At 38.5% G+C, this 27,592-nt stretch overlaps 2 protein-coding genes across 5 annotated transcripts; one reads left to right on the top strand and one right to left on the bottom strand.

Annotated features, from left to right (window-relative positions):
* Positions 1–1,331: 1,331 nt before the first annotated feature.
* nrbp1 (nuclear receptor binding protein 1) lies at positions 1,332–11,652 on the bottom strand. Of its 2 annotated transcripts, none has more exons than XM_067571840.1 (18): positions 11,118–11,652; positions 10,387–10,642; positions 9,793–9,915; positions 8,682–8,783; positions 8,499–8,588; positions 8,312–8,352; positions 7,573–7,667; positions 7,344–7,427; positions 7,193–7,251; positions 6,629–6,727; positions 6,398–6,530; positions 6,029–6,119; positions 5,619–5,669; positions 5,085–5,220; positions 4,614–4,667; positions 4,446–4,509; positions 3,215–3,270; positions 1,332–3,110 (listed from the first exon to the last, which is right to left on the bottom strand). In XM_067571840.1, the coding sequence occupies exons 2-18, from the start codon at positions 10,615–10,617 to the stop codon at positions 3,015–3,017; spliced, it is 1,605 nt and encodes a 534-aa protein (XP_067427941.1). In that variant the 5' UTR covers positions 10,618–10,642; positions 11,118–11,652; the 3' UTR covers positions 1,332–3,014. The 2 variants fall into 2 exon arrangements, with proteins under 2 accessions (XP_067427941.1, XP_067427940.1); XM_067571839.1 differs by having other exon boundaries at positions 10,387–10,645; positions 11,118–11,651.
* A 1,727-nt stretch (positions 11,653–13,379) lies between these two features.
* Positions 13,380–27,570, top strand: capn3b (calpain 3b). Of its 3 annotated transcripts, XM_067572680.1 has the most exons (23): positions 13,381–13,926; positions 16,582–16,651; positions 17,229–17,347; positions 18,296–18,429; positions 19,019–19,187; positions 19,508–19,591; positions 19,682–19,773; positions 20,036–20,113; positions 21,455–21,615; positions 21,733–21,902; positions 21,998–22,009; positions 22,685–22,893; positions 23,058–23,094; positions 23,483–23,506; positions 23,727–23,813; positions 24,517–24,594; positions 24,693–24,750; positions 24,828–24,892; positions 25,550–25,618; positions 25,714–25,792; positions 25,979–26,095; positions 26,408–26,466; positions 27,132–27,570. In XM_067572680.1, the coding sequence occupies exons 1-23, from the start codon at positions 13,615–13,617 to the stop codon at positions 27,156–27,158; spliced, it is 2,310 nt and encodes a 769-aa protein (XP_067428781.1). In that variant the 5' UTR covers positions 13,381–13,614; the 3' UTR covers positions 27,159–27,570. The 3 variants fall into 3 exon arrangements, with proteins under 3 accessions (XP_067428782.1, XP_067428781.1, XP_067428783.1); XM_067572681.1 differs by lacking the exons at positions 23,483–23,506; positions 23,727–23,813 and having other exon boundaries at positions 13,380–13,926; XM_067572682.1 differs by lacking the exons at positions 13,381–13,926; positions 16,582–16,651; positions 17,229–17,347; ... (4 more) ...; positions 20,036–20,113; positions 21,455–21,615 and having other exon boundaries at positions 21,764–21,902; positions 21,998–22,043.
* The last annotated feature ends 22 nt before the right edge of the window (positions 27,571–27,592 follow it).

Raw genomic sequence — 27,592 nt, 5'->3', positions numbered from 1 at the left:
TTTTCTAACTTCCTCATTGACACATCTAGAGTTACTGAACCAGAAACCCTGGGAGGTTTCACCAGGTCACTGGGAACCAGAGGAGCCTGGTCATGTGACAACCATATTTAAAAAATATGGTTGTCACATGATCCTATTAGCAATGCACCACGTCTTGCTTAGAGGGTAAAACAGGAGTTGCGCAGGGTTTTCTCCTAGGTCCATTTCTCTTTAGTTATATGTACGGTATCAGTCAAAAGTCTGGACACACTTTCGCATTCAAGTGAATGGGAAGGTGTGTCCAGACTTTAGACTGGTACTGTACATTCTGTCAGATCCTATTTATACCTTGTATTAACATGTGATCTGGATAAGGAAAAATCCATGAGTTCTCTATGAACTCTCTATTAACTATGCTGTTATATTGTAAGCACATACAGGTATTTTACAGTATTGTCTGCATACATGAAAACCCGCTCCATGGCAAGATTGTTATCATTTCAATGCTCCTTCACACCTGGTATTAATATGTAATCTGTATCTGGATACATTGCCTGGATCATGACATTCAACCCACAGGTGTTTGAATTTACACCTGTGTAAATAAGAGTTGAAGCAACCACAATGACAGATGTCTTTCATTTTTAAATCACTTTTTATGAAGGAAGACTTGCTAGTTACTGCTATTGCTTGTAGCTTTAGCCTGACTTGCTTAAGCTAAGCTGAAATAGGCGAAGTTGGGTGATTTTTCACCTTGCTCTATGGATTTTTTTTCATCTTCTAAATCTTTTTCTTCACATTTTACTTGATTTTTTTTCTTAAGAATGTGGTCCCATTGTGTGGGCTGCATTTACACCTGGCTGAGATCTGATCAGTGTGAACCAGACCACCTCCAGATGTAATCTAGCCAATTCATTCTGATCACAATGCTTTCTGCATTGCCTTTAAATGTTTTTTACTTATCCAGATAGGATATGCAGATATAGGTCACATCATAATACTGGGTGTAAATGGGATCTTATACATAATATATATAACTGAAGACAAGGAGACCAAGGGTAGAACCCTGTGGAACTCCTGATTTACACTCTCTTAAGAAAGACTTGATGCATTGTTAATAGGATCATCACAACCATATCATATTTCTTCAGGTTGTGAAACACTGTACAAACTAAAACTACATACTAAAAATCATATGCTCTTAAGGCTTAATTCTCATTCAGAAATACTTGATTTTGATCGTCAAAGTTGTCACTGCAGTATAAGGTTGAGTGTGGTTTTATACAACACAATCCCCTTGTACAGCAGTCATGAACTTGTGATAAACACAATTCGACACCAAAAACCTTAAGTGCTGATAGTGTAAATTTTTATTTCAGGAAGTGAAAAAGGGGGTAAATGCATTGCAGAAACAGAGCACAGTGTCCAGCATACAGTGTACAAGATGGTTACAGCATGCCAGGCAGTCCCACACTTGTATCTTGCAGTATCTACAGACCCTGTCAAAAGGTAGTCACAGCGCTGAGTAGACAACACTTGGATCGCTTAATTTTTTAATAACGCCATTTCCAAATCAACCAAGTTCCTCGTGTTGGTGTGAAGATGCCGGAGGCCACAGGACATTTCCAGCAGGAGTCAAATTATATAAAAAGTGTACAGTAGTGCAAACTAGCCGAGAGATCCACAAACAGTTAACAGATAATGGTGGTCTGAGCAAATAGCTGAATATCTAAGTGGTGGGAGCATGTTTTAGCTCTGTTATCACACAGAAATCTTCAGCCATGAAGGAAACCAATAATTCACAGCCACAACGTGTTAAAATTTAAGTCCTAAAGCTGAACAAAACTTTTCAGATAGTCAGTGCATGATAAATTACTTGAATCTATCTGCACCGTGGATAAAATAAGAACTCCTGAAGCAAGCTTGTTGTGTGCATCAGTTTCCATTTAGATATACAGAAGCATACATGCATTCACCAAACCTGTTGACAAAACACCATACATCATGTACTTAAAGACCGAAGCATCTTCACATGGCACTGAACCAATCTCTCCTATGTAAAATGCCACCTAGAAACAACCTTTCATTGAACTAGCCCTAACCAATAAGTGCTGCAATGGGCTACTTTTAAAAACAGAACCTACAGTAGAAGTTGGACCACAGTCAAGTGACGACACCCCTTTTCATAGAAAATAACAGCATGATTTAAAGAAAAAGTAGCCATTAAAAAGCATACATTTAAACAACCACCGGCCTTAGTGCTGGAAGTGAAGTACAGTACACACTCAAGAAAAGATACACAAATAAATAGTTTGAGTTTTAATATTTTATCTGTAGCTGTTACTCTTTAACTTGTGTTGCAGCTGCATGTTTCATGACTACATTGTATAATTACAGAATTTTGAAGTATAAGTGATGTTGCATCTGTTGCATTACTAGCTCAATGCATTCAAGAGTCTTCGAAAACTGATACAAGGTAGGACAATGCCTCACTCACTGCTCAAGAGAAAGTTAAAAGGACCAGACAACCAGACTTGACCTTACAACACCATAATACATACACTTCAGTATGCCGGGAAAAAGATTTTTTTTCATACAGACAACTATTTAACAGTTTTAAGTAAAAATGTTTAAAATACAGTTTTAATACTGACTTAAGGAAAATACTGCTGTTATCCAGTTTTATTTTGCTTACCTCTACCATTTCTTCACTATTTTAGAACGGAAAGAAATAAGCCAAAAAAGTGAAAACATTTGTATTTTCCTTTAAGTTGCGACTAGGATTTCCTCTTTTAAAAGAGAAGCAGATGGCTGTATTGGGTGGGAGGACAACAAAAAAAAAGATAGAAAGCGACAACCACTTAGTGGCAGCTTTTCCCACCAGAGGATACAAGGACAGGCTGCAGGATCTGCAATCAGACCAAGGATTCCTCCTCTGTCCTTGCAAAGCTTTCCAGCAACTCGGAGATGGAGCAAAAAGCTAGTCCTGTCGTAGAGAACGAGGAGGGCTGGCAGAAGGCCTGGTGAGTCCTCCGCTACGAGGAAACTGTCACCGGATTGAGAGAACCGTTCCGGCTGTAGAACTTTGAGAAGGCCTCTTCAAGAACGGATGCAAGTCGTGGCTGATCGCCCTGAAATGGAGAGACGGTGAGGTTAAAGAAATATCTGCTGCTGTGGTTACACTACTAATAGAATGAGTGTCAGGCTCAGCAGGGTCATGATGAACTCCACTTACCTCACTGATGAATCCCAGCTGAACAAGCTCCACAGCCAGCTCCTGCACGTTCTCATCTAAACAAAAAAACAAGGCAGTCAGAACACTGGCATGGTGGCCGGGTAATGAGGTGAATAGCCCAAGGGCTCAATGGGCAACAAGCAGTCATTTCAGCATCAATGACCACCAGAAATTGTGCCATTAAAGCATTTATCTTTGCTACTCAAATGATTTGAGCAATGTTTTGATGAATGGGTCCTGGTTTTGTTTGTATCTCATGATCTACCTTCATGCGTACAAGGAGGGGCACGTAATGCCACAAACATTTTTGCAGACTATGGACTGTGGAAACAGCTGTTGGCACTAATGTAACAGAAACAAACACTTTTCTGATAAGAAATGCATTAATCATGTGTTTAACATATTTTACCACTGCCACTTGTGGGCAGCAGGAACAATATGTGAACAAATGATAGACATGTAGTATAACCAGCTTGTTGATACGGCAAACTTGTTGGCAAGCAGTTGCCTATTTACGCATCCAGCAGATACACAGCAACATCAGCGTTCACTTGGAGTCATGTTTCTGGCTACTTGGTTAATATAAGTCCAATATTCAAGCTCCTCAGGTAAACATCTGGCTCTGAAGCTGCTAAATTCTGGACTACGTTCACCAGCTAGCTAGCTTTGTCTGTCGGCTATTTACTGTTTAGATTTGTCTGTCGGTTGTTTAACTTTGTCTGTCTGCTGTTTGGTACTGAGCAGGTAGTGTAGATTAGGGATTTTACACTCTATGGTTGAAAAAAGCTGCTGGCTGCAGCTAAAAACAACACTGATGAGAGTGGTGAGTGAACCAAAATAGTGAAATTGTGGGCTGGAAAACAAATATAAGTTGAAAGACGCTCAAACACTCTGTGCATACATGATACTTCTGTGGGTTTGTCAATGAGCAACACATTTTATATATAAGTGGTCATGTCATTCCATGTAATATAAAAATATTGATTATAGTCGCTTCAAGGACACACAAAAAGCATTTCACTGAAAGTAAACAGAACCACATGATAGCCTGTAATTCAATAACTAGAGATTTAAAACTTGAAAAGTGACTGATCATTAAAACTGAGGGTAACAGCAATATTTGGCGATGACATGCTGATGTTACAATGTTATGTGCATATAAACAAGTCACACATTTGCAAAGTCTATGAACCATTCATTCATTCATTCTTCAAGAAATAAAAACACTCACTTGGTAACAAGTCACAGCTCAAGTGCCTGTTCAATTTATCCTCAAGTTTCAAGAGCAAGGTCAGCTAAAAAGGAGAACAATAAAAAGTCATTTCAAAAATTTAATAAAACAGAGCACTTTCACAAATGATGTCCAGAAGTAGAAGGAACTCTGAGAATTGAACCTTACATGATGCTTGGTGCCCTCATCAACAGGCTCGATATTACACTGCATCTGAAGGACCTGAGGAGTTACAGAATATAACAGTTAAATGTTTGTCTCATGATGAGTATATGAACTGAAAAGAAAATGATTTAATGAAGTAGTGAATGCAGATCCTCTAAACAAGTGTGTTTAGTTTAAAAGTCATAAAAAAACTGACATTAAGGGCTGAAAAAGATACCCTGAATAATGGACAATGGTCTTTGTATAATATACTTTGTATATTCTCCAACTATTCCTTACCATACCATGGCCAATTAATAATACAATCAAAGAAATATGTGTTGTAGTAAAAGTGAGTTACTGCACTGTGACAGCTTGGTCACAAGTATCATCTGACATTTTAAGTTCTCATAAAAAAAAGGAAAAAGGTCAAATTAACATCATATTATTAGACTGAGGTCTAATTTCTGTGCACTCCTACATCCCAGTTCTTACCTTCCGGGTCTCAAGCTCTGCGGGTTCAGGGGTCGGGGTTTTGACTGAGGGGGGCACTATGGGTGACTTCACTGCCTCCTGCTGAGGTTGTTGTGGACAGGGCATCCCAAACGCAGTCAGAGGATAGATCCCATTCCTGATATGTCAAAGAGAAAAAAGCAGTACAACTTCAACAAATGATCTCATGTTGTGCTGCTGTACACTCAACATCAGCCGGTATTTGTAAATACATGTAAATTGTACTTCACAATCTACAGACTGTGCATTTATTCAACTACAGTATAAGTGGAATATTCCAATGTTGGCCTAAATTAGATCTGACAAGAGAGTTAAGGGCATTTCAGTGGTGGTAGTTCAGTTTCTCTATAACTTTTCTCATCCAATTTTGACCAAGCTAGAATCTTCAGATCATGGGCTTCTTTTTTTTTTTGGATGACTAGTACTGCTTGTGCCAAACTCCAACAAATTCACCACCCGATAGGACTTAAATGTCTAGTTGCATGTTTCCAGCTGTAGCACAATTGTTCCCCTTACCTGACGTCTTCCAGGAACTTGTCCAGCTCAAGGGCAGGAAACTGGGAGAGCCTGAAGCAAATGACAAATTGTTACTCGTGCCGAATATGTGACAGACATTTTTTTCAATTTCAGTTCCCTAGAACTGTCAGACCAGTTCACAAATTATATCACTTAACTGTAATACAACCTTTTAAACCAGGAAAAGATTAAAACTATAACAGAATATATTATGACTATGAGGCCAAGACAACATCTAATCTCATATCACAATGTTCTGTGATAAAAAAAAATATACAGTGTATATGTAAAGATAAATATTAACATGATAAAGTTAAGAGAGAACAGCACAAAGATCTCCTCCGCTTCCCAATTTCACATTTTAATCTCCATCGTGTTGTTTTTGATGAGGTATGATACTCAAGACTTACTTCATCTGAGTTCTCTCCTTGACTTCAACAATCACCAAGTTAGGGTCCATGTTCTTTGTCATCTCTTCTAAAGCATTTTCTGGGATCATATCTGCAGGTAAGCAGCGAACACAGCAATCAGATAAAATAAATAAATAAATAATAAAAATTAATTATTTTTGTGACTAGGGTTGTGAGGTTTTGTGCCAGCAAAGTGGCTAAAGAGAAATTAAAAGTCATTCATCTTTGGCATGGGTAAATGGCCCATTTAACCTTTAAAATAAAATAAATGACCTTAGCCTTTAGTTTCACGTGAGATTCCTTTACTTGTTTTTAAAGTACTGTGTTTTTTGTGTAGGCAAGTCTCTTCCACTGTGTAGTTTCACTTACGCTGGTGGCCGACGATGCAGTGCGCAGCCAGCAGCTTGAGTAAAGGCACCTCAAACAAGGCCTGGTGAAACAACAGCTCTTTGGCTGTGGGTCGCTTACTGGGGTCCACCTCCAGACACTTCTGGATGAATTCCTGAAAGAGTGGCAGGGAGAAAAAAAACTTGAGGTTATGGATGTCTCTCTGTCAAAGATCCACCCAGGCTTTGAATACTTTGCTCTCCCTTTGCTCACCCGCTGCAATGGGTCCTCTAGGGACTGAATGGCACTGTTTATGGCTTCTTGGGACACGTAAGACGAATCTCCATTACTCTGGATTTCCAACACGGCCATCTGATGACATAATTAGACAAAGAAAGGTGTAGATTAGAATTGTTTCATATACACAAATACAGAACTTAGGTCGATAAAAGCCAATCCCATGTTTAAAATGTATGATGGAGACTTTGGTCAGTACTGCAGACATGATGGTATTTATTATATAAAAGATTTTTTAAAAATATTTCCACATTTCCTGTCTTGCATCCTGATTTCTATTTCTGTAACTGCCATAAAAAGCTGACACACACTGACTGTTGAAGTATATAAAAGCACTATCATGTCTAAAGCTGAGGTGAGAAACACTTTTTTTAAGAACCCAGTGATACATACACCCTGAGTGCATTACCAATCAATTAACTGTGTGAAGCCAGTATTCAGTCAAACTGCATTCTCATTGTGTTTTGTTGAACACCACAAATGAAGGAATGAGTCAGTATGTGGCTTAACAGCCCAGAGCAGAACAAGGCCTCCTCTCACCTCCAAAGCGCACATTCCAAAGGAATAGATATCCACGGCTGTGGTGACATTGGCGACAGCTGAAAGCAGACATAAGCTGATCAATATCACAATAGCACCACCAAACATCATGACTGTATCTGAGACAAATGACACACTGGCAGGATCTTACCTCCATATTCTGGAGCAAAAAAGTGAAGGCTTTTCTGCTCTTCCCGACAGGTTTTTACGTGGTTGTTAATGGTGTCTGGAGCAACTAAAATTGTGGGTTAAAGCCATGAAAATATTAGCATACTAGTAATAATAGTCAAGGAATCAAGAGTATCAAAAACAAACATTTAGTTAATAAGGTATACAAAACTAAATTACACTGTCTTAATATTATTTTCTCAAATATCTACCTGAGCCAATCTTGATGAGGCCGTTGTGCTGAATGAAGATCGTGTCACAGGTCAAGTTGCCATGTATGATCGGAGGTTCACAGGAGTGCAAGTAGCTGGTGAAAGGTGAGAGAGTGTAAAATAGTTGATAAATGCAGCTATGTTATGAACCGTCCAGACCTCTTACATCGCCTGAGGCAGGTCTGCTTTCTGTCCCCAAAACTAAACATGGAGAGGCAGCATTCAGTGTTTATGCTCCACATATCTGGAACAAACTCCCAGAAAACGTAACGTCAGCTCCAACTCTCAGTTCTTTTTAATCAAGGATAAAAAACTTTCCTGTTAGCCACTGCCTTTTATTAAATTACATTTGGGATCATTCATTCATACCTCTCAGTACACCATAGCTGCACTGTAATTTCTATTCTCCGTCTGTCTTAGCTTATTTTTATTCTCCATTTTATTTAACTCGTTTAAGTTTTCTTTACATCTTGTCTTGATGCCTTTTATGTTTTATGCAAAGCACATTGAATTTCCTTGTTGTTGAAAGGTGCTATGCAAATAAAATTAATGTCCATTATTCAAATATGATTCTTCAAACTGAACAGACCTTTATAATAAAGCTGATTACCAGCAGCTGCTTTAAAAATTTCTAAGTATTTGAACTATGAATTAGTTTGATGTCTAAGGCCACATTTTATTTGTTAATAGAGTAGTTAAAAAAAAAGAAAAAGAAGAAGAAACATTTTGTTAAACTAACCTGAGAGCTGACAGTATCTGTATACACCAGCGCTTCCAAGCCTGACAGAGAAGAAAAAGGTTTTTGACAAAAGTTCATATAAGACATGAAGAAAACAAAACAGGCTAAATAGGCTTTTTATCAACTGTTTGCAACTCGTTAATGTCATTTCAAAATCCAATGTTAAGTTATAGTACAGCTTTCACACCTTTTCATTCATGGTCTTGTGGTTTTTCTTTGTCTTTTTCAAAAACTGTTTGAGACTTCCTGAGGACATGTACTCAGTGATGAAAATGACCTGCAGACAGAAAAGCAATGCAGACACGTAAGAATGACAGTCATAACATGAGCACCAATTGAAAAAAAGAGCATTGGTAAGACAATCTCCTACCCTTGCTCTGTTCTCTTTCACATCCGCCCAGTACTTGTGGAACTTCACAATGTTTAAATGCTCCAGCTGGATCAGATTGTCAAAGACTGCTTTGACTTTTTCCTGTGGGGGGAAATAACAGAAGAAATGAATCATTAAAACATAATACCACATATTAAAATACTGATAAAATTAGTGCTGTGAATGTTGTTCTCCATGTTGTTAAATCTTAGTTGGGATTTACTGTTTTCTTACAAAAGAATTTTACAATGCGGCCCAAGTGAACTCATTATGTGTTAACAACATGCCACTTTGACCTGACCATGTGTTGACCTGCAGGTTGGATTAGTGGCTTGACAGACCGTCCTGTAAGTGCAATGTCAAGTGCAATGTAAGTGCAGTGTTCGTTAAATGTTATTCTGGGTCTCTCTCTTCACCCCATACAGACCATCAGCCATTTCATGTGTAAGAAAACCATACTGAAATCACCTGATTTTGCTTCCAGTCATATGTATATTTATACTAAAAAGCTGACTGTCAAATAATTGATCACAGAGCAGCTCAAACTACTCCAGTTGTGGGATACATGCCTTGCTTAACGGCACCCAGCAGCAGCCAACCACAGAATTACACACTAATTTTCATGCATTTTATTTCATAAGTAAGTAACAGACTAGATTTTCAACTGATGTCATTTCTGGGGCCAATATAGGAGACAGAAGCCTCTTCAGAATGAAGCAAAACGGTGTCAAAAGCAATATTCAGAGCCTTAAACACCACTTCTTTTAGTTTGCTTGCTCCCTCTCCTCTAAATTTCTGAAAATTGTTTCTGCAACTACACAGGTACAGTGTGAACTTTGCTATGGTGCTGCTGGCAGCAACAAGTCCAACAACTTGCTAAGGGGATTAAAACCAAAGGAGGAAGGAAAACCAGAAAGGCTTCCACATTTTTAGCAAGATCACAGTAAAGAACGCAACCTAACACAAACAGAAAAATACACAATGCTTAAACCATGACAAGGTATTTTTGTCTTCCTGCTGATATCACCCCCATAATGATCATTTGTTTCTATTATAGGGTACGCAACTGCTTCAAACATATTGTACTGCGTCAGCCTAGCAAAGCACCCACCTCCTGCAGTTTGAAATTTTTCCTTTCTGAGAACATGACCTCATTCCACACCACCTCAACTCCTTCCTCAGTGTCCATGGCCAAGTAAGCATTATCAATTCCGGGGACGTTGCGCTGATTCACCTTAGGGGGGTAAACAAAACAATGCATCAGGTACTAGATACCATAATAAACATAAACCTGACTCCCCCACAGATAAATAATAATAGTAAAGTTTGTTCATACAGCACTTATCAAGACAAAGTGCTTTACAAGGCAGACATAAACAGAACAAAGGATAGAATACAAAGCCAGATACACACACATTCCCACATATATATCATTAAAAAACAAACATAATAAATCAATAAATAAAGATGATAAGAAAACCTTTGACTTTTCAGAAGCGACTTAAATGAAGATAATGAATATGCAAGTCTAAGACTCTCAGACAGGTCGCTCCATAATAGTGGTGCCCTTACAGAGGAAAAATCTGTCTCCATCAGTCTTCAACCTTGTATTTGACACAGCTAGGAGGTTCCTGTCTGAGGACCTCGGACTGCGTGCAAGTTGATATGAGGTGAGTGACTAAAGAGATGAAAAACAATCCACTACCTCTTCTCTGCGTTTCTGCCAGCGTCCACACGGACTCTCCTCCAGAATCTCTGACTCATCCTCGCTCTCCTCTTCCTCATCTTCTGTGGCTGCCGTGGCGGGAGGCTGGGTCACCATGGAGACAGGGGGAGACACCGATGACACTGTTTGACCTGTGGCTGCAGCAGCCATGGACTCTGGCTTCCCTTCCTGGGCAGTGTCCGGGGCCTGCTTGTTCTCTCCCTCAGACATCTTCTCGGTTGTCAGGCCCAGCAGCCTGCTGTGTGACACAGAAATGCCCCCCACCACAATATTAACCCCATGATCCAGATAACACAGGCTTTTCAACTGATAAGGAAGTTAAATACAGAACCTGGAACGGAAATGCCACTTTAAAATGAGCTGATATTAGCTTGGTGTGATATCATCATAACAGTGTCTATGTTTTATGTTAATGTTACCTTGTTATTTATTTCTTATATTTCTATTGAACCCAGCGTGCGTAACAGTGTCTATGTTATTTGTTAGATAAATATAAATGTATTTCTTTTTTTTTGAAAGCTGAACCCAAGCAAATTCCTTATGTTTCTATACTTGGCAAATATATGATCCTTGACTGCTTGAAACGCAGCTCTAAACAGAAGAGTAACACTATCAGCTGAGCAGAGAGAAGTTAGCTGATGTAGCAGTTGACAGAAAAGGCCAAAATACACCGTATCACATATACAAGAAGCACATATGGTTGTACATACGTGTTAGAGACGGGAAATGTGACGATGCCAGCTCCAGTTTAGCAGACCAACCCCAGCTTGTTGTTAGCTTAGTTAGCTTAGAATCTTCTTGGTTCCTCAGCGGAGTTGCAGCTAGCTTAGTGACGCTGCTAGCTCCTTGGCTACGGCGGGAATAACGACTTCACTACAGAAGACAGCAGCGGAAACAGCCGGTAACAATGTTCACCGAGTCCCCGTGGCTTTATTCAGAGTAACGTTTAATGTATCTAGGAGGTGTTTTACTTCCTAGCCGGGCCAACTAGCTGGTTAGCAGCCCACCGCCCCTTAGCTGCTGCTTCTCAGGACCCCAGCCCTGCTAACTACAACACTGCAGCAGTCCTACACGCGTTTACTGATACAACATCGCAGCAGTTCCTCGAAACTCGACAGCAGAAACAAAAAAGGGGTAAAAGATAGACGTAACTTTATATTTTCGACTTAAGCTAGGTTAACATTTAGCCAGATATGATGGCGACAACTTCCAGATGCACACTGCACTACGAGCCCCGTCACGTCACAGCCGACAGAGGTTGCCAGATTGAGTTTGTGTGATCCCCCTTCTGCGGTGATGCGACATACAGCAACATGAAGTGTATTGTTTTTGTTTATTTGTTTGTTTTGTGTTTTTTTTAGCTAAATTTCAGCATGGCACAAACAAGGCTATACTTATATATCACCTCTGAAATGTATATAAAATAATAATGAATAATAATCTGTTCCATTGTGGCCTTGTCTTGTAGGGGAGCCATGCGTCTAAAGTGTAGTTTTAACACCTTTATTATATTGTGCACACAGGGGACACATTAATACATAAAGTTATGTTTAACAACCTGGAGCCAGGTAATATTCCTTCCAGCATAGGGGATCTGGTTATATAGTCTGCACACTTCTCTGTAGTAGTATTCATAATTTTGACTTGTAGTGACTATTTTTTATTTTTTTATCATTCGTAACTTTTCATCTGTGTTTTTCCTGGGGAAAATTGGCTTCCATGGTGAATATTCTCAACAGAAGGCGAATGAGAATTATCTGCCACATAACAAAGTCAGTCTGATCGAATCACGTTGTCAAACACCCTGACTGAAATTGAAACAAAAATGCGGGTTTCCCTCAAACCTGGCAACCCCGCACCCAACGTCTACCTTTTCTTATTTGAGATGGGCATAGATTGACAGATGATCAGGCCAACTGAATACTGAATTATGATAAAAGGCTGGTTTTGTCAGCAAAAACAATCCATTGACACGCAGTAACTGTGAAGGAGTGTTTCTCCACTGGGTGTCAATATAGTTGATATTTTAGATGTTGGACCCAAGGCTAAGGAGGTCATAAATCCAACCCCCACCATCAAAGAAAGCTACCAACGGAATTCTTTTCAACTTTCTGAGTAGAAATCATACAATTTCACAGTTATTCCTTTAACTGTTCAACTATATACTGTATTTTTGGTAACTGTTATCGCCCAAAATGTTGTTTCAAAGCCTTCTCTATACTGCCAGGTGTGACTTTGGTGGAGAATACCAAGTCCCTTCATTTTAATTAATCAATTAATTAAGATAAATAAGGAGTCTTTTGAACTATAAATCATGCAAAGATATTCCAGTAGAGCCCCAAATTAAAAAAAAAAAAAAAAAGACCTGTAAATGTGCATGATACATCCCCTTTAATTAAGAATTAATATCCCATGTAGTAATGGCTGATGAGGTATCTATGAAAAAAAAAAAAAATTGCGGTTCATGAAATTCATGTTTAATCATTGAATGTAAACTCCTCTTCATGTCATTAAAGACCCGGAATTTTCAGAAATATTACTGAGGACATGAAGTTAGTGTCCCCATAGCTACAGCCCTGGTCGAAACGCTGATTAGAGTAATTTCATTGGTGCATTAAAATTGTACATTTAAGTTATATAATAAGTAATTGTCAGATTAACAATGAGTATTAACTAGAGGTGTTATTTTACTGTGGAGCTTTGGCTCTAGTTAAAAGTGGGAACAGTGCAAAGGGGAACAGTCACTGCACACATGACCATAACCATCTGTCTTCTGACTTACACCCTATCTTTTTCAAAATATCATTTCTCCATAAATGTTGTCTCAGCCATGTCGTCAGATGGCTGTATGCCACAGATTTTGGACAGACTCACTGAGCTGTGACCTGAAACTGTTGTGACAGTGTCAGGGTCTCTCTCTCCCCTCGAAAAGCCTCCTCCCCTCCTTCAAATTGGCCTATATTTAGGCCCAGCACTGGGGAACCAACAGTGAACACATGAGTGCTGGGGTGAGAGTTTGGTTGGTGACAGTTTTTCCAGCAAATAAAGGAACTAAAAGTAATCATCTGCATCAGGGAGGACACAGGAAGCTTTTTTGGGATGTTTTGCAAGTTCCTGCTCTGTTTCTGCAATTAAGTAGTTTCTTTTTCCACTTTTTAACTGATTTCTGAAACAGGAATACCAGAGGCTGAGGTGGACACTGGTAAGATGGGGGACAAAAAAAATAAAGTGCCTCTTGTTGAAGATACAAAGGTGAAAGTGCTTTATGAAACTCAAGCATCACTCGGGCCTGATGAATTAGGTGATTACCCTCTCACTGGGGCCAACTCTATTTATTCTGCAATCCTAAGCAGAAATGAGGCTGTTAAGGATGCCAAGCGTCTTAAGACTTTTTTGGAGCTGCGAGACAAATACGTGCGCAAGAAAGTGTTGTTTGAGGACCCTCTGTTCCCTGCAAACGACTCCTCACTCTTCTACAGTCAAAAATCTCAGATGAAGTTTGAATGGAAACGTCCCTCGGTGAGTGCCAGACTTTTCCCATCACGTCCTTTAAGCCGAGTCACACTTAATACGAAAGTGGCTCTAACGTGTGTACAAAAGCTCTTATCTAAAATCCCCGTGTATTTCATCACTTCCTCCACAACAGATGGGTGGGGTATCAAGTTGATATGGCTGCATGGTTGGTGGTGCATACCTCTGGGTTATCACCTTCTACAATCACAGACAGCTGACTGTCACACAGAAGGACGCTCTCTGTCAGTGCAGGGAAACATGGTGGCAACTCAATGTTGGCTGCAATGTTTCATATTTTTTCTGATACACAACTTCCACAGAGGTTTGATGGTCTTCCAACACTCTGCGTTTGATGCCAAATGGTATTGACTTGTAGCCCTGATGGCAGCTGTTAAGGGAATGTTTGGCAGATTAGCTTCGTTCAGCATGAAGAGACACATGTCCTTTACTTACAGTACCTGACAACACACTGACACACGTATAAACACAAACACACACAGAAATGCAGACGCGACAAATAACACAAACTCTTGCATAAGACTTACTGAAGTAAAAGTTGCAACAGTGTAAAAAATACTCTGTTTCAAGTAAAAAGTGCTGCATTTAAAATATACTTTAGCAAAAGTGCAGAAGTGTTAGCAGCAGTGATGGAAGGTAACTAAGCACATTTACTCAAGTTCTGTACAGAAGTGCAGTTTTGAAGTACCTGAGTTTAGGGTTGCAACTACAGATTATTTTCATTATCGTTCAACAGTCCAGAACCAAAAGATATTCAGTTTACTATCACGTATGACAAAGAAAAGCATAAAATCCTCACATTTTAGAGGCTGTAACCACCAAATGTTTGGCATTTTTACTTTAAAAAATGACTAAAATTACCATGTGATTATTAAAATAGTTGGCAATTAATTTTCTGTCGATTGACTAATTGATTAATCGACTAACTGCTGCAGCTCAGCTTGAGTTATTCCATATAAAGCTTCTTTATGTTTCAGCTCTTCCACATTTCAGAAGTAAATATTGTAGCTTTTACTCCACTACTTGGAATCCAGTGTAATATGATTTCGAAGCTTGATTGCCACTTAACGGCTGATGTGACATGTAGCTTAAGCCATTTAGCTGAGATTAGTGATACATGAATCCCATCCAGGGGTCAGCAGAGGAACACGCTCTAAATTTGGAACATGAGGCTACATATTTACAGCCTTAGTTATGGCTAATCGTGTGATGAGTGGAATGGAGTCACTGCTGTGAAGCCCCTGAATTCAAATATAAAGTGGGGTTTTCCTGTAAGCAAACAACAGTTATATTTACATTCAGTGTGTGTCACCAGAACGCATTGAGTGTATTCTTAAGGTCTTGAATGTATTTCCTTCCTCATAAAACGTTTGCAAAGCAGATTTTTACATCCATGTTTATTAGCTTGTAGTCTTCTCCTATGTCTTTATTTGGCCCATTGCTGCATATCTTGGCATATAACCATCATCCGTCACTGGAATAGTGTGAAACTGTTGGCGGGACTGTGGTTAGGGTCAGCTGTATGTGTGTCCTCATGCACATACATGAGAAAAACAAATCAGGGACCCACTTACAATAAAACTTCTCCACAGGTACCTTTAATTAGACCAGATCATTACTGTTGCACAAATACCTTTTATATACAAAATATTCAGCTCTCAGGAGTTAAAAAATGCAAATGCTGATGATAGATAGATAGAAATAAATGTGTATAAATGTGTGTTTATGTAATATAACTTGTTTGGTTAGCTGATTAGTTCCAGTAAGACCACAAAGCAGTCAAACATGCTGCCAGGACAGAGATATGTAGTTATTAGGTGAGTGCCTCTCTGGATTCAACACAACATTATCACTTGTTCAGAGGCCTAAAGGGTCATGACAAGGAGACCTGTCGCAGCTGCTTCATCATATATATGTAGCAAATGCAGAAGAGGTTTTATGGTCCTAGCTCTGATCCAGCCAGATGAATTCATCCAGCTGGGCTTAAGTTGCAGGTTCAAGTCCTCATATTCTCAATCATGGTAAATGTCAAATGTAAAGATTTTAAAACCATATATCGTTGTAGAGTTTCAATGTTGTGCAGATGATTAAAGTGACAACTCAAGTAAACTAGAAATATCTGAATATGTTGTAAACAGACAGGATTGCCCAATATTTTTTTAACACATAATGAAGACATGTATTGTGGGGCATAAAATCCTAATGTTGGCTTGTCCATTCAGACAGATTACATTTTTATTTCTCCTTCTTATAGAGTGCATTGAGATCCGTTCTAGGAATTTCTTAAGATCATAAAGACTGTAAAGAATATTCTGCTTTGAGTAATCATATGTGTCTAATATTGTTTTTCCATTAAAAAAAAGTTTAATTAACTTGTTAGAAATTACATTTCACATCTCCAACTTTACTGTATGTGCACTGGAGGCTTCAAGTTTCCACATCACACTTGTGTTAAGTTGCATATTGGTACAAGCTCAAACATCTGAGTGAAACACATTTTGAATGTAGGGAGCTTTTCCAGCTAATACATCTGTCATTTCATCTTGCATGGTCATTTCATCTTGCTGTTATTACTATGGTAGTTACACTGATTTCACAACATGCACAGTGACACCACCTAACAATCTCTGTTTTCCATAACAGGAACTTTGTGAAAACCCCCAGTTCATTGTGGATGGCGCCAACAGGACAGACATCTGTCAGGGAAAATTGGGTAATTTATTATAGCTGTTTCTGCTTTTAAATGATAGTAATAAGGAACTCAAGTGCACCATGCTGTATAAGCATATGAAACGGACTGACATGAGTGAAAATTTGGTGTTTTTGGGATTTAATACATACTGCTCATCCCATCTGTGCTTTCACAGATGTTCCAGGCATCTCTTTAATGTGGACAAATGGCTGCCCTTTTTTGATAAAATATGACTGTAGTTATTAAAAAAACACAAATTCTGATGGATGTTCTACAAAATGTCATGCAGTTTAAGTTTTTAAATTCCAGCTAAAAACAGCTTTTTATAACTTTTATACAAGCAGAAAATGTCCTCTTAAAAACTATCAGATATGGCAAGAAAAGAAAAGATCAGTCACAACACAGGTTTGAGCTATGTGAGGTGGAAACCAGAGCCAGACATACACTATAAAGCTGGAATGACCATGAGCGTCTTAGTTTAGTCACCTTTCTGACACCTGCAGCCAGGTGGCTTTAATGAGTGACAACTGCATTACTTTATGAAGCGCTTTATGCTGAGATCAAATGTTTTTATAGCTCTTGAATCTGCTGTTGACAGGTGACTGTTGGCTGCTCGCTGCCATTGCCTGTCTGACTCTGAATGAGAAGCTGTTGTATCGAGTGATCCCCCCTGATCAGAGCTTCACTGAGAACTATGCCGGCATCTTCCATTTCCAGGTTTTAAAGTGATATTTAGCACATTGTTCATTAGACAACTGAAGTTTTAACTTCTTTTATTTATTATACGCTTGTTTTGATGATGTAACTCTTTTTTCTCATTATTTCTTGTGCTGTGCTACAGTTTAAATTAGTATGAGGATACATTAACCTTGCAAAAAAGCAATATAAAATATGATGATATGATAATATTTTACATGTGAAATGTCCTAAAACCACATGTGAATTCATTACATGTGAAATGCAGTTTCATGTGTTAAAGCACATGTGCATCTATATGAATATGTGAATTTTGTATTGTAATATTTCATGTGAAGTTGTTGTTTTCACTTGTGGTTTCTTACATTTCACATGTGAAAAATAACATGTGACTATATGTGAATTTTCAAATGTGAAATGGTGTTCCACATGTGAAAATAAGGTCAATTATCTCCCCCACAAAAGCACATATGAATCACATTTCACATGGTAGCTATTTATTGGTTAAAATTTAGATTAATCAGTTGGGCTGATATATCAGAAAATATTATATATAGATATATTTCTATCAGTGTATATTTTAGCTTATAGCCTAGAAACAGTGTCTGCACTACATAGTTTGTAGTGCAGACAGTCAGAAAGGGGATCCTTAAAACAATTGGTTAAGTTATGTGTTAATTTAAAATATATATGTATATATCTGTCCTATTGTTAGTAGATTTATTCTCAAATGTAAATATTGGTAACAGCCAGTATCCAGTATCGGTCGGGTTATATTAACTCCTCAAGAGAGAAAAATGAACAAATAATTGACTAAAACATGTTTGACTGAAAGCTTAATAAACAGCTGTGAATCACTATTTATCTAAACTTTAATCTATTACCTAAACACTTAACTGTGTGATATTTTTCTCCTCTGTCTGATCCCTGATTTCCTGTTTTCACTCTGTTCTGTCTCCTTTGACTCAGTTCTGGCGTTATGGCGAATGGGTCGATGTGGTTGTGGACGACCGCATCCCCACCTGCAACAACAAGCTGGTGTTTACCAAATCTTTCCGAGAGAACGAGTTCTGGAGTGCTCTTTTGGAGAAAGCTTATGCCAAGTAAGCATAGTCTATTAATGTCCACTGCAAAGTGGAGGCATGCAGATCATTATCTCCATATATGTTGCTGGCAAATTCATTAAAGTCTGGTTTGGATTTCCCACCCATCCACTGGAAAAAGTTTGTCATTTAGTCTTCAATCTTCAGTTCAAGCTTTGCTAAACAAGTGAAGGACATGAGATTATTTCAAGTGCTTTATAATGCAGATATTCCTGTTTTGAGAAATGTTTACGTCACAATCAGTGAAAGTATCAGGAAATAGGGAAGGCCACTCTAGTGGCATCAAGACAATACCACTTGATTTAAGAAAATCTGTCAAACAAGATGATTTACACAGGAAACCACTGACCTCTCACCTCACTGCCATGAAATTTGTTTAAAACATTTAAAATTAAATAAATTTTAAGCCCCAAATTTGTACTAAATGTCTTAAGAAGGTGTACATTTTTTGCAATGTAGTCACACTAACTAGGCCCACAACTCCTGTGTCCTCATGTTTGGCAAATTGGCTGCAGACACCATGAAAAAACCCAAGCTTGGAGAACAGACATGTCAGTGCACTGACAAGAATGATTGACCCCTCTTCCAGGTTGCACGGATCTTATGAGGCACTGAAAGGGGGTAACACTTTGGACGCCATGGAGGATTTCACAGGAGGACTTACAGAGTTCTTTGAGTTGTCCGAGGCACCCAAAGAGCTCTACAAAATCATGAGGAAGGCCCTGAAGAGAGGTTCCCTGATGGGCTGCTCCATAGATGTGAGTGGTGGTGAAAATGGAGAATAGTAACAGTGTGCAGAGATGAAAACAATACAGAAACTTATGACACCACTTAACATATGAAAAACAAACAAAATTGAGAAAACCAGCCAGGCAGCAACATAACTTAAAACTTTACACTGTATAAACTAAAAAAGTAAGTGAAACCCTAACAGTGAAAACCAGATAACTGAACTTTTCCCAGACAAATCAGCATATAATTCAAGAATTGTAGCCTTTAAGCCAGAATAAATTATAATTTTGTAGGATAGATTTCCCCAACAGCCAGTCTGCATTTGCTCATGTGTTGTATCTCTTAGGCTTATTCAGCACATGAAATGGAGACTCGGACTGAACAGGGGCTGGTCCGTGGTCATGCCTACTCCATCATAGGCCTGGAGGAGGTACGGTAAAATATCCACTTAAGTGCAGATTTGGTATTCATTGTAAGACAATGCCTTTTATGAGTAATGCTAACAGGGTGTTGTTTCTAGTGTGACGAGGTTGCAAAGGACAGCAAAATTCGTCTGATTCGCCTGCGCAATCCCTGGGGTTGGGTGCTCTGGAAGGGACCTTGGAGTGCAAAGTAAGATGTGACTCAAAGTTACTTAGGTTTCTGCATCTGCCAGTATAATTAGAAACACTGTATTGTAAAGGATCGATGACTTAGCTGACAGTGTTGCTATTGTTCTATTGCTCAAAAACTGAGATATATTTGCAGACACCATCCAATATGACCCAGGTGTGACTGATAAACTCCATATATACTAGAAGCCTACATCTAATGCTGTGCTATAGCAGCTCTTTTCTTCATGAGTGTGTGTTAATATAGCTTTATCTTTCCACAGTTCAAAGGAGTGGTCAAGCCTTTCCATTGCAGACAAGGACAATTTAAAAAAACAGACTGTGGAAACAAGCGAGTTCTGGTGAGTAAAACAACTGTGACATTTCCTTCAACACGTCTTAAATGTTGACTGATTCAAACACGTTGGTCCAGAAGTACCATGAAATGCATTCAGCCATCATCAACAGGTAAACATTTCCAGTTAACCCACACAGTTCATTGGGGTGCCTCTAAAACCAATGACCATCAGCCTCAGATGCACTAATGTGCTAAACATTAGCTTACTGTACACATGTTGACATGCAAACATACTTCTTGTATGATGAATTTTCATAGTAAAATATTGATTTTAATTTTTAAGAAATAACATATTAATAAGCATTATGTTGTAACTGAAAGGTCCAGTGAGTGAATTTAGTGGCATCGAGCGGAATAGACTTGGCAGAAATGGAATATAATATTCATGAGTATGTTTTAATTAGTGTATAATCACCTGAAAATAAGAGTTGTTGTGTTTTCGTTACCTTAGAGGGAGCCCTTTATATCTACATAGGTAGCGGGTCCCCTTCCACACAGGCCACCATGTTGTACTGCCATGTTTCTACAGTAGCCCAGAACGGACAAACCAAACACTGCTCTAGAGAGAGACTTTAGCACTTTTTGCGAGTTTTGTGGCCACAGTAGGTTCCCCTACATGCTTGGAAGGGGAGGGTGAGGTGTATTCAGTTGGTTGCAATCTGCAACCTCACCGCTAGATGCCACTAAATCCTACACACTGTTCCTTTAAGACCGAAGAATTGCCTACTCTAATGGTGCACTGAGTAGAACGCTGGTGCAAAATTGAAGTGTTGCACAAGAGGTGATGTAGTTTTTTGCTTATAACTAACAAGTGATGATACACAATGTTACCATTCTCCGTGTGTTTCTTCATCTGTTAGCTGAAAACAAAAGGCAGTTACACACTTTTGTGCTAAGTTATCAGAGCTTTAACATCACATTGTGTGCAAATAAATAAACATATTAATCATTCTGAGCATTAGTATGTTAGCATTCAGCTCTAATGACGGCAAAGACACAATACAGGGTAGAGTGATTAACCTTGAGTGACTTTTGACAACATGGAACTAAATCTAACAAGTTGTCCTCGGCCTTCAACCTCTGACACTCCACAGCTTGTGATCCACTAGTAGTGAGGTTCAAAGAACAGCAAACATGTCTCCACTTTTTATTCCATTTAAAAATTTTGCTTTCTGGTGTGATAACCATTACCTGAAAGATGCTGCACTTCACTAAGTAGTACTAGTGTCGTCTGTCTATTACAAATGAAGTTCAAATTAGTAGAATCAAAATTGTAACAAATCTTAACTTGTTCCAAGTTCTTTACAGTTTTTTTCCTACATGTTCCTTTCATGTTCCCATCTAGGATGTCTTTTGATGATTTCAAGAAGAACTTCACCAAGATAGAGATGTGTAACCTGACCCCCGACAAACTGCAGGGTGAAGAAAGACAAAACTGGACAGTGTCGGTGAACGAGGGTCGCTGGGTGAGAGGCAGCTCCGCTGGCGGCTGCAGGAACTTCCCAGGTAGTCCTCAGCTTTATTTTTATATCAAGTCAATATTAATGAAAATTCACAGGGCTCATGTATCTTTACTCAAGTCATGTGACTCCTTATTGCTGATTTTGACTTTGTGTTTTACAGACACTTTCTGGACGAACCCTCAGTATCGGCTGCAGCTGTATGAGGAGGACGATGACCCAGAGGATGAGCGGGTGGCCTGCACTGTCGTTGTGGCTCTGATGCAGAAAGGTCGAAGGATGCAGCGCCATCAAGGGGCCAGATTCCTCACCATTGGATTCTCCATCTATGAGGTAGTGATCACATGACGCTAAACCAGTGAGCTCTGCTTCAGCATTAATAAATGCAGCAGCTGACATCACATTTAACTTTTTCTTTGTCTCTGCAGGTGCCAGAGAAGGTATGCCCATCTTGGAGAAGGTCGTTATTTTAAAGTCAGTGCTTTCATAGCATTGGCCTGCATCTCCACAGATGTCTGTGTGTGTGTGTGTTAGCTGTGATAGTATTTGTACAGTTGTAGTATAGTTGCATAGTAGTTCAGGCTCTTGTAAAACCTCTATAATGTAAACATTACAACACAGGCCAAAGTACTTTGAGTTTACAAAGGACAGGATTACTTTCATTGTTGACTAATTTATCAGTTGTTTTTTGATTATTGTACTAATTGCTTAGTCTACAAAATGTCAGAAAATTGTGAAATTGAGCCCATCACAACTTCACAGAACTCAAAGTGACATCTCCATATAGATTATTTTGTCCGACTAGCAGTCGAAAATCTAAATATATCCAATTTCCAGGAATATAAAATAGAGAAAAGCAGCAAATCCTCACATTTGAGGAATGAGCAAATATTTGGCATTTTTGCATCATAAATTACTTAAATGATTAACTGCTTATTAAAATTGTTGTTGATACATTTTCTGGTGATGGACTAATCAATTAATCAACTAACTGTTCAGTACAGTGTACAGTGTTTTAATATGTTCAATTTTCATCTTTTCAATATCAACTACTTCCCTTACTTGAATGTCATGTTTACATCCTCACTGTTTCCATACTGTTTTTCCGTCTATAGATGTGTGGACAGAATAAGCATCTGCAGAAGGACTTCTTCTTGTATACGGCCTCCAAGGCCAAATGCAAGACCTACATCAACCTGCGGGAGGTAACGGAGCGTTTCCGTCTGCCTCCAGGAGAGTACGTCATCATCCCCACGGCCTTTGAACCCCATCAAGAGGGAGAGTTCATTCTCAGGGTCTTCTCTGAGAAGAGGAGCACCTCTGAGTAAGCATCGCCAAGACTGAGTCACTGGCCATATTTGGTGGTGCAGCTGATGTTATTTTGGGAGGAATTGTTTGTAGTAAAATTGCAAAATATAGCAAGGCCTTAAAATGGAGGTCATTAACAATAAATGTCACGAAACCTAATGTGTCTGCTTTTCCTCACAGGGAGGCAGAGAACATCATCGGGTTGGAGAAAATTCAGGTTTGTAACGTGATTGGAAAGGTAATGGGGTTGAAACAGATACATAAGTTTACTTTTGATGTCTTATTTTTAACAAGATTTCCATTTCCATTCACACTACTTTGTCTGTTTCCTAAAAATATATGTAAAATGTCAGCTTTCTGTTCCAGTAAAAACATACTTTCACACTGAAATATCAATTTGAATTTGATATATTGTGAATCCCAATTGTGTAGCCTTCATATTTCATCAATCTTGTTCTTCAAATCTCTCTGTCCTGTCCTGATACATACTGTATGTCCACTCACTGTTTTCCCCACAAGAGTAACTAACAAACTTCTGCATTCAAGTTTTCCTCCATTTCATCTCATTTCATCCTTCTATCCTTCCTTGTCTTATTGGCCATCAGCAAGACAAGAAAAAGAATGAGAAGGTAATGCATGCATGTAGCAATAACATTGCTAGATTGCTTTTAAACTCCCCACTGCTCCTCTTCATCATATGTTGGCTTTTAGTAATGTTGGCAATGACCGTTTGTGCCATTATTGATTATAACTAATGGAATAACTATAAATCAAATCTCTCTTCTGTTCTTTTTGTCTACCTTCCTTCGTCATCCTTCTTGACAACCACTGCCGTTACCCACATGCCAGCCTATTCTATTTGTGTCAGACAGAGCAGGCGCCAACAAAGAAATTGAGCATGACGGCATTCAGGGGGAAAAGAAGAAGAAACCAAAGGTTATTTACTTGAGATGGGTGCAGAGTGTGTGTGGAGATAGACTGCCATTGTTGAGCCAAAATACACTGATGCCACACAGCAAGTAGCTAAATGTGACCTTTTCCCTGCTGTAATTTCTGGAGACTGACGGCTCTGAAATGCAATCTTGATCGGGTCATATAACATCACTGGGAATAAAACAATTGATTTCGAAGCCAACTGATCTCAAGTTGCTCAGCTGCACCTGTTTTCCTGCAAGACCTTGGTGTGTTTAAGTCACATGGTCTTTTTTTTCACATGCTGCTCTCCTCTGGCAATATAAGAAAATGCATCCAGTGGTCATAAATCATAGAAATGTAGTGATATTTACTGTATAGTGCAGCTGGAACAAATTGAAGAAATTAAAAAGAAAAGTTCAAATATTCATATGATCACACAAATAAAAATCACTGCTTATCAAATAAAGACTGTGAAAATATGTGCAATATTTATTTATAGATAATCTGGTGAAATCACTTAAAAACTACATCACCCTACTCTACTCTTTGAAGATCAGAAAAAAACACTCTCTAAGAGGATGAAGATATCCAAACTTTAGCCCAAAACTTTATATTGCGATCATACTTAGAGGTAAAATTCTCAAAGTCCTCGGAGTAATTTTACAGTTTCTTTTTGGTACTAATAACTCTACTCACAAATCATTTCTTTGTACCTGATGCTCAGAAAAAAATCCTTGAATCTGAGGAGGAAACTGAAGAGGAAAAACAGTTCAGAGCCATTTACAAACAGATATCTGGTGAGGTGAGTGTGCAAAGAGACTGAGGACAAGACTGTACAAACATGATGGATGTCTATTTTACATTAGCTGATATGTAAAATATTGTTCCTACATCAATCAGGACATGCAGGTCTGTGCCAACGAACTCAAAATCATCATGACGAACGTGCTCTCCAAACGTGAGTACACTGAAAGGATCATTTTTTGGCTCTGCGTGAAGTGTTGTTCCCTCTTACCGAGCTGTGTTTTCCCACAGATAGTGAAATAAAGTCAGAAGGTTTCAGCCTGGAGACGTGTCGGAGTATGATCGCCTTGATGGATGTATCCTTTCAGTTGGCTGAAACTCCAGATGTTTGTGTGGAGTGGACACAGCAGCCTCGTGTCACCTATAACTACCAGATTGTTGGTTTGAATCTGTGTACTTGCTGGTGACACTGAACGAGCAGTGATGATCTGCAGAAACCTAAAGAAACTGCAATTACAATTTTGTGATTAACCACAAAATATGAACGCTTTTCTTTCTTTTCCTTGTTTTTTTGGCATCATCTCTCATCTTTGCAAAACTTTTAAACGTTTCTGTGTGTAGAATCTTTATGAGATTACAGCAACTTTCACATAATTATGTTGCATCAGCTTTTGTTTGTAGAAAATAAAACAATCCCTGTGCACATGCATGCAGCTGCTTTCAGCCCATTCAGTCTGTATTGCTGAGTTGCATTGTGGGATTGCTAACTGAATAGCACTAAAGTGGTTTTAATAGAACAGTGATTTAGAAGATTGTATCTGCAATGGTTAGCTTTCATCCCAGAAATAAGAGTTTATTTCTGGCTATGTCACTTTTTAGTGAAATGACAAACCAGAAGGTTAGACCACTCATTCTCCTTAAAAAGAAACACACCTCAAAGAATTCCCACATTAACTTTCAAAATGACACAACAAGCAATACTTTGTGTCGTTTTTCCATAACTGCATTTTCAGACTGATGGGACAGGAAAACTGAATCTGCAGGAGTTCAAACACTTGTGGAATAAGATTAAAGCGTGGCAGGTAAGACAGTTTAAGTCACCTTTAATTCTTACTGCTCATATTTAAAAAAAAAAAAAAAAAAAAGAATCTACCAGTTTTCATTCTTGTGTTTGCAGCTGATCTTCAAAAGATATGATAAAGACAAATCCAGCTCCATCAGCAGTTTTGAAATGAGGAATGCTGTCCATGATGCAGGTGAGCAGTGTGATAGAAATATCTGAACTCAAGAGGCCTTTTCTCTTCTCTTTGCCTAATTTTGTTCTATCTTTTGTCAGAAATCACATCCTATACTTTCCAGCATTGTGTGTGAATCCTGTAATTATGATATAAACTATTTTAGACATGTGAACCTGATCTCTGTTTCATCTTCTCACCACGAAGGGTTTCACCTCAACAAACAGTTATATGACATCATAGCCATGCGCTACGCGGACGAACACCTCAACATCGACTTTGACAGTTACATCTGCTGTTTTGTGAGGCTAGAGGGCATGTTCAGTAAGTACACATCAGAGATCAATGGATGCATGTATCCTTAAATATTCTGGTAATGTATGTTATCAGAAGTGACTGTTCACAACTGATTCATTTTGATGTAACGGGTAAATAAAAGTGATATACCAAATGTTTTAACAAGACTAGTGTTGATAAAAACACTGAATATTTTAAGATAATCCTTTATTGATCCCCAGGAGGGACATTTTTACACTTTGGAAGGCCAAATTGAACTTGTAGGTTCCACTGAGTGCTGCTGAACTCAAGGTTAATATGAAGAATAAAATGAAGGCTGATCTGTTGTGTCTCTTGCAGGGGCTTTCAATGCTTTTGACAAAGATGGAGACGGAATTATCAAGCTCAATGTCCTGGAGGTTAGTTTTCTCTACAACATGCTATTATGAGTCCTATTCCATGCTTTAGAACATGATTATATGTATTACATAATTAGTAACTATAGAGACATGTTTGTGATGACAGCATCAAAGTTAATTCCTGACTTCGGAGAGTATGAGAATTAAAGTAGTAACTCAAGGTCCATTTTTGAAAGCTTTTAACCATATGATACAGTCTTCAAACTGGCTTAAACATGATTATAGTCTGACTGACCATAAAAATAGAAACATGTGTAGCCTTGCAAATAAATGCTAACTTACTTTAAATGTTCAGTTTCTGTTGATATTAAATTTTGAGGCTGTACTTGAGGTGATTTTGCATGTGACTGCATTTTACTGAAAGATGTTTCCTAATCCATTCTATTTACATATAGAAAACAACAACAAAAACATACTACATAATGCATGTGGAACAACACAACACCACAAACTATTCTCAAAAAAAGCCAGAAAGTTGAATCAATCAACACCCCTTTTGATACAAACAACTTAAAATAATTTTCACAAATGTAGAATTGATAATAGGACTCTTGTATTGGGTTGTGGTCTTTATTTTTCTGGTCACTCAGTGAACACTGTGGTAAATGTATTTTCAAAAAGATCTCTTTAGGCTCATTTTTTTTTTTCTTTTGCTCTTTTTCCAGTGGCTTCAGCTGACCATGTATTCTTAGTCACCTTCTTGACCCCTGATGTAGCTGCAGACAGCTGGTGCTAAAGTTCAAGAAATCCTCCCTGGACAGCTTCTTACTTGCATCGATGAGCAAAGGTGTAACTTTGCACAGATTTTGTGATTTCCACAAAATCAGACCTCTCCGATTTTATGTGATATCGAATTATTTTTCATTACGTAACCTACAATGATTTTGATTTAATCTCCGTTTTGTTTTAGCTTGTTTTAAATGACTGACAGTTTATCAACAATAAAGCTCATTCCTGAAAAGTCATCAGATTTCTCTGCAGTACTGAAGAAAATCACAAGATTTGATGTAACATTTGAAATGATGTTACATGAAGGAGCGATGGCCGGTGAAGCAAAGTCTGATGATGTGAACAGATGCTGTTATAAATCTAGAGTTGATCTTTTCTGCCAAAGTCTTTTATGTTG

The sequence above is a fragment of the Thunnus thynnus genome, chromosome 18 (genome assembly GCF_963924715.1).
Source record: "Thunnus thynnus chromosome 18, fThuThy2.1, whole genome shotgun sequence".
Classification (NCBI taxonomy): domain Eukaryota; kingdom Metazoa; phylum Chordata; class Actinopteri; order Scombriformes; family Scombridae; genus Thunnus; species Thunnus thynnus.
The sequence above is the reverse complement of the archived record's forward strand: the minus strand, read 5'-3'. Positions and strand labels throughout refer to the sequence as shown.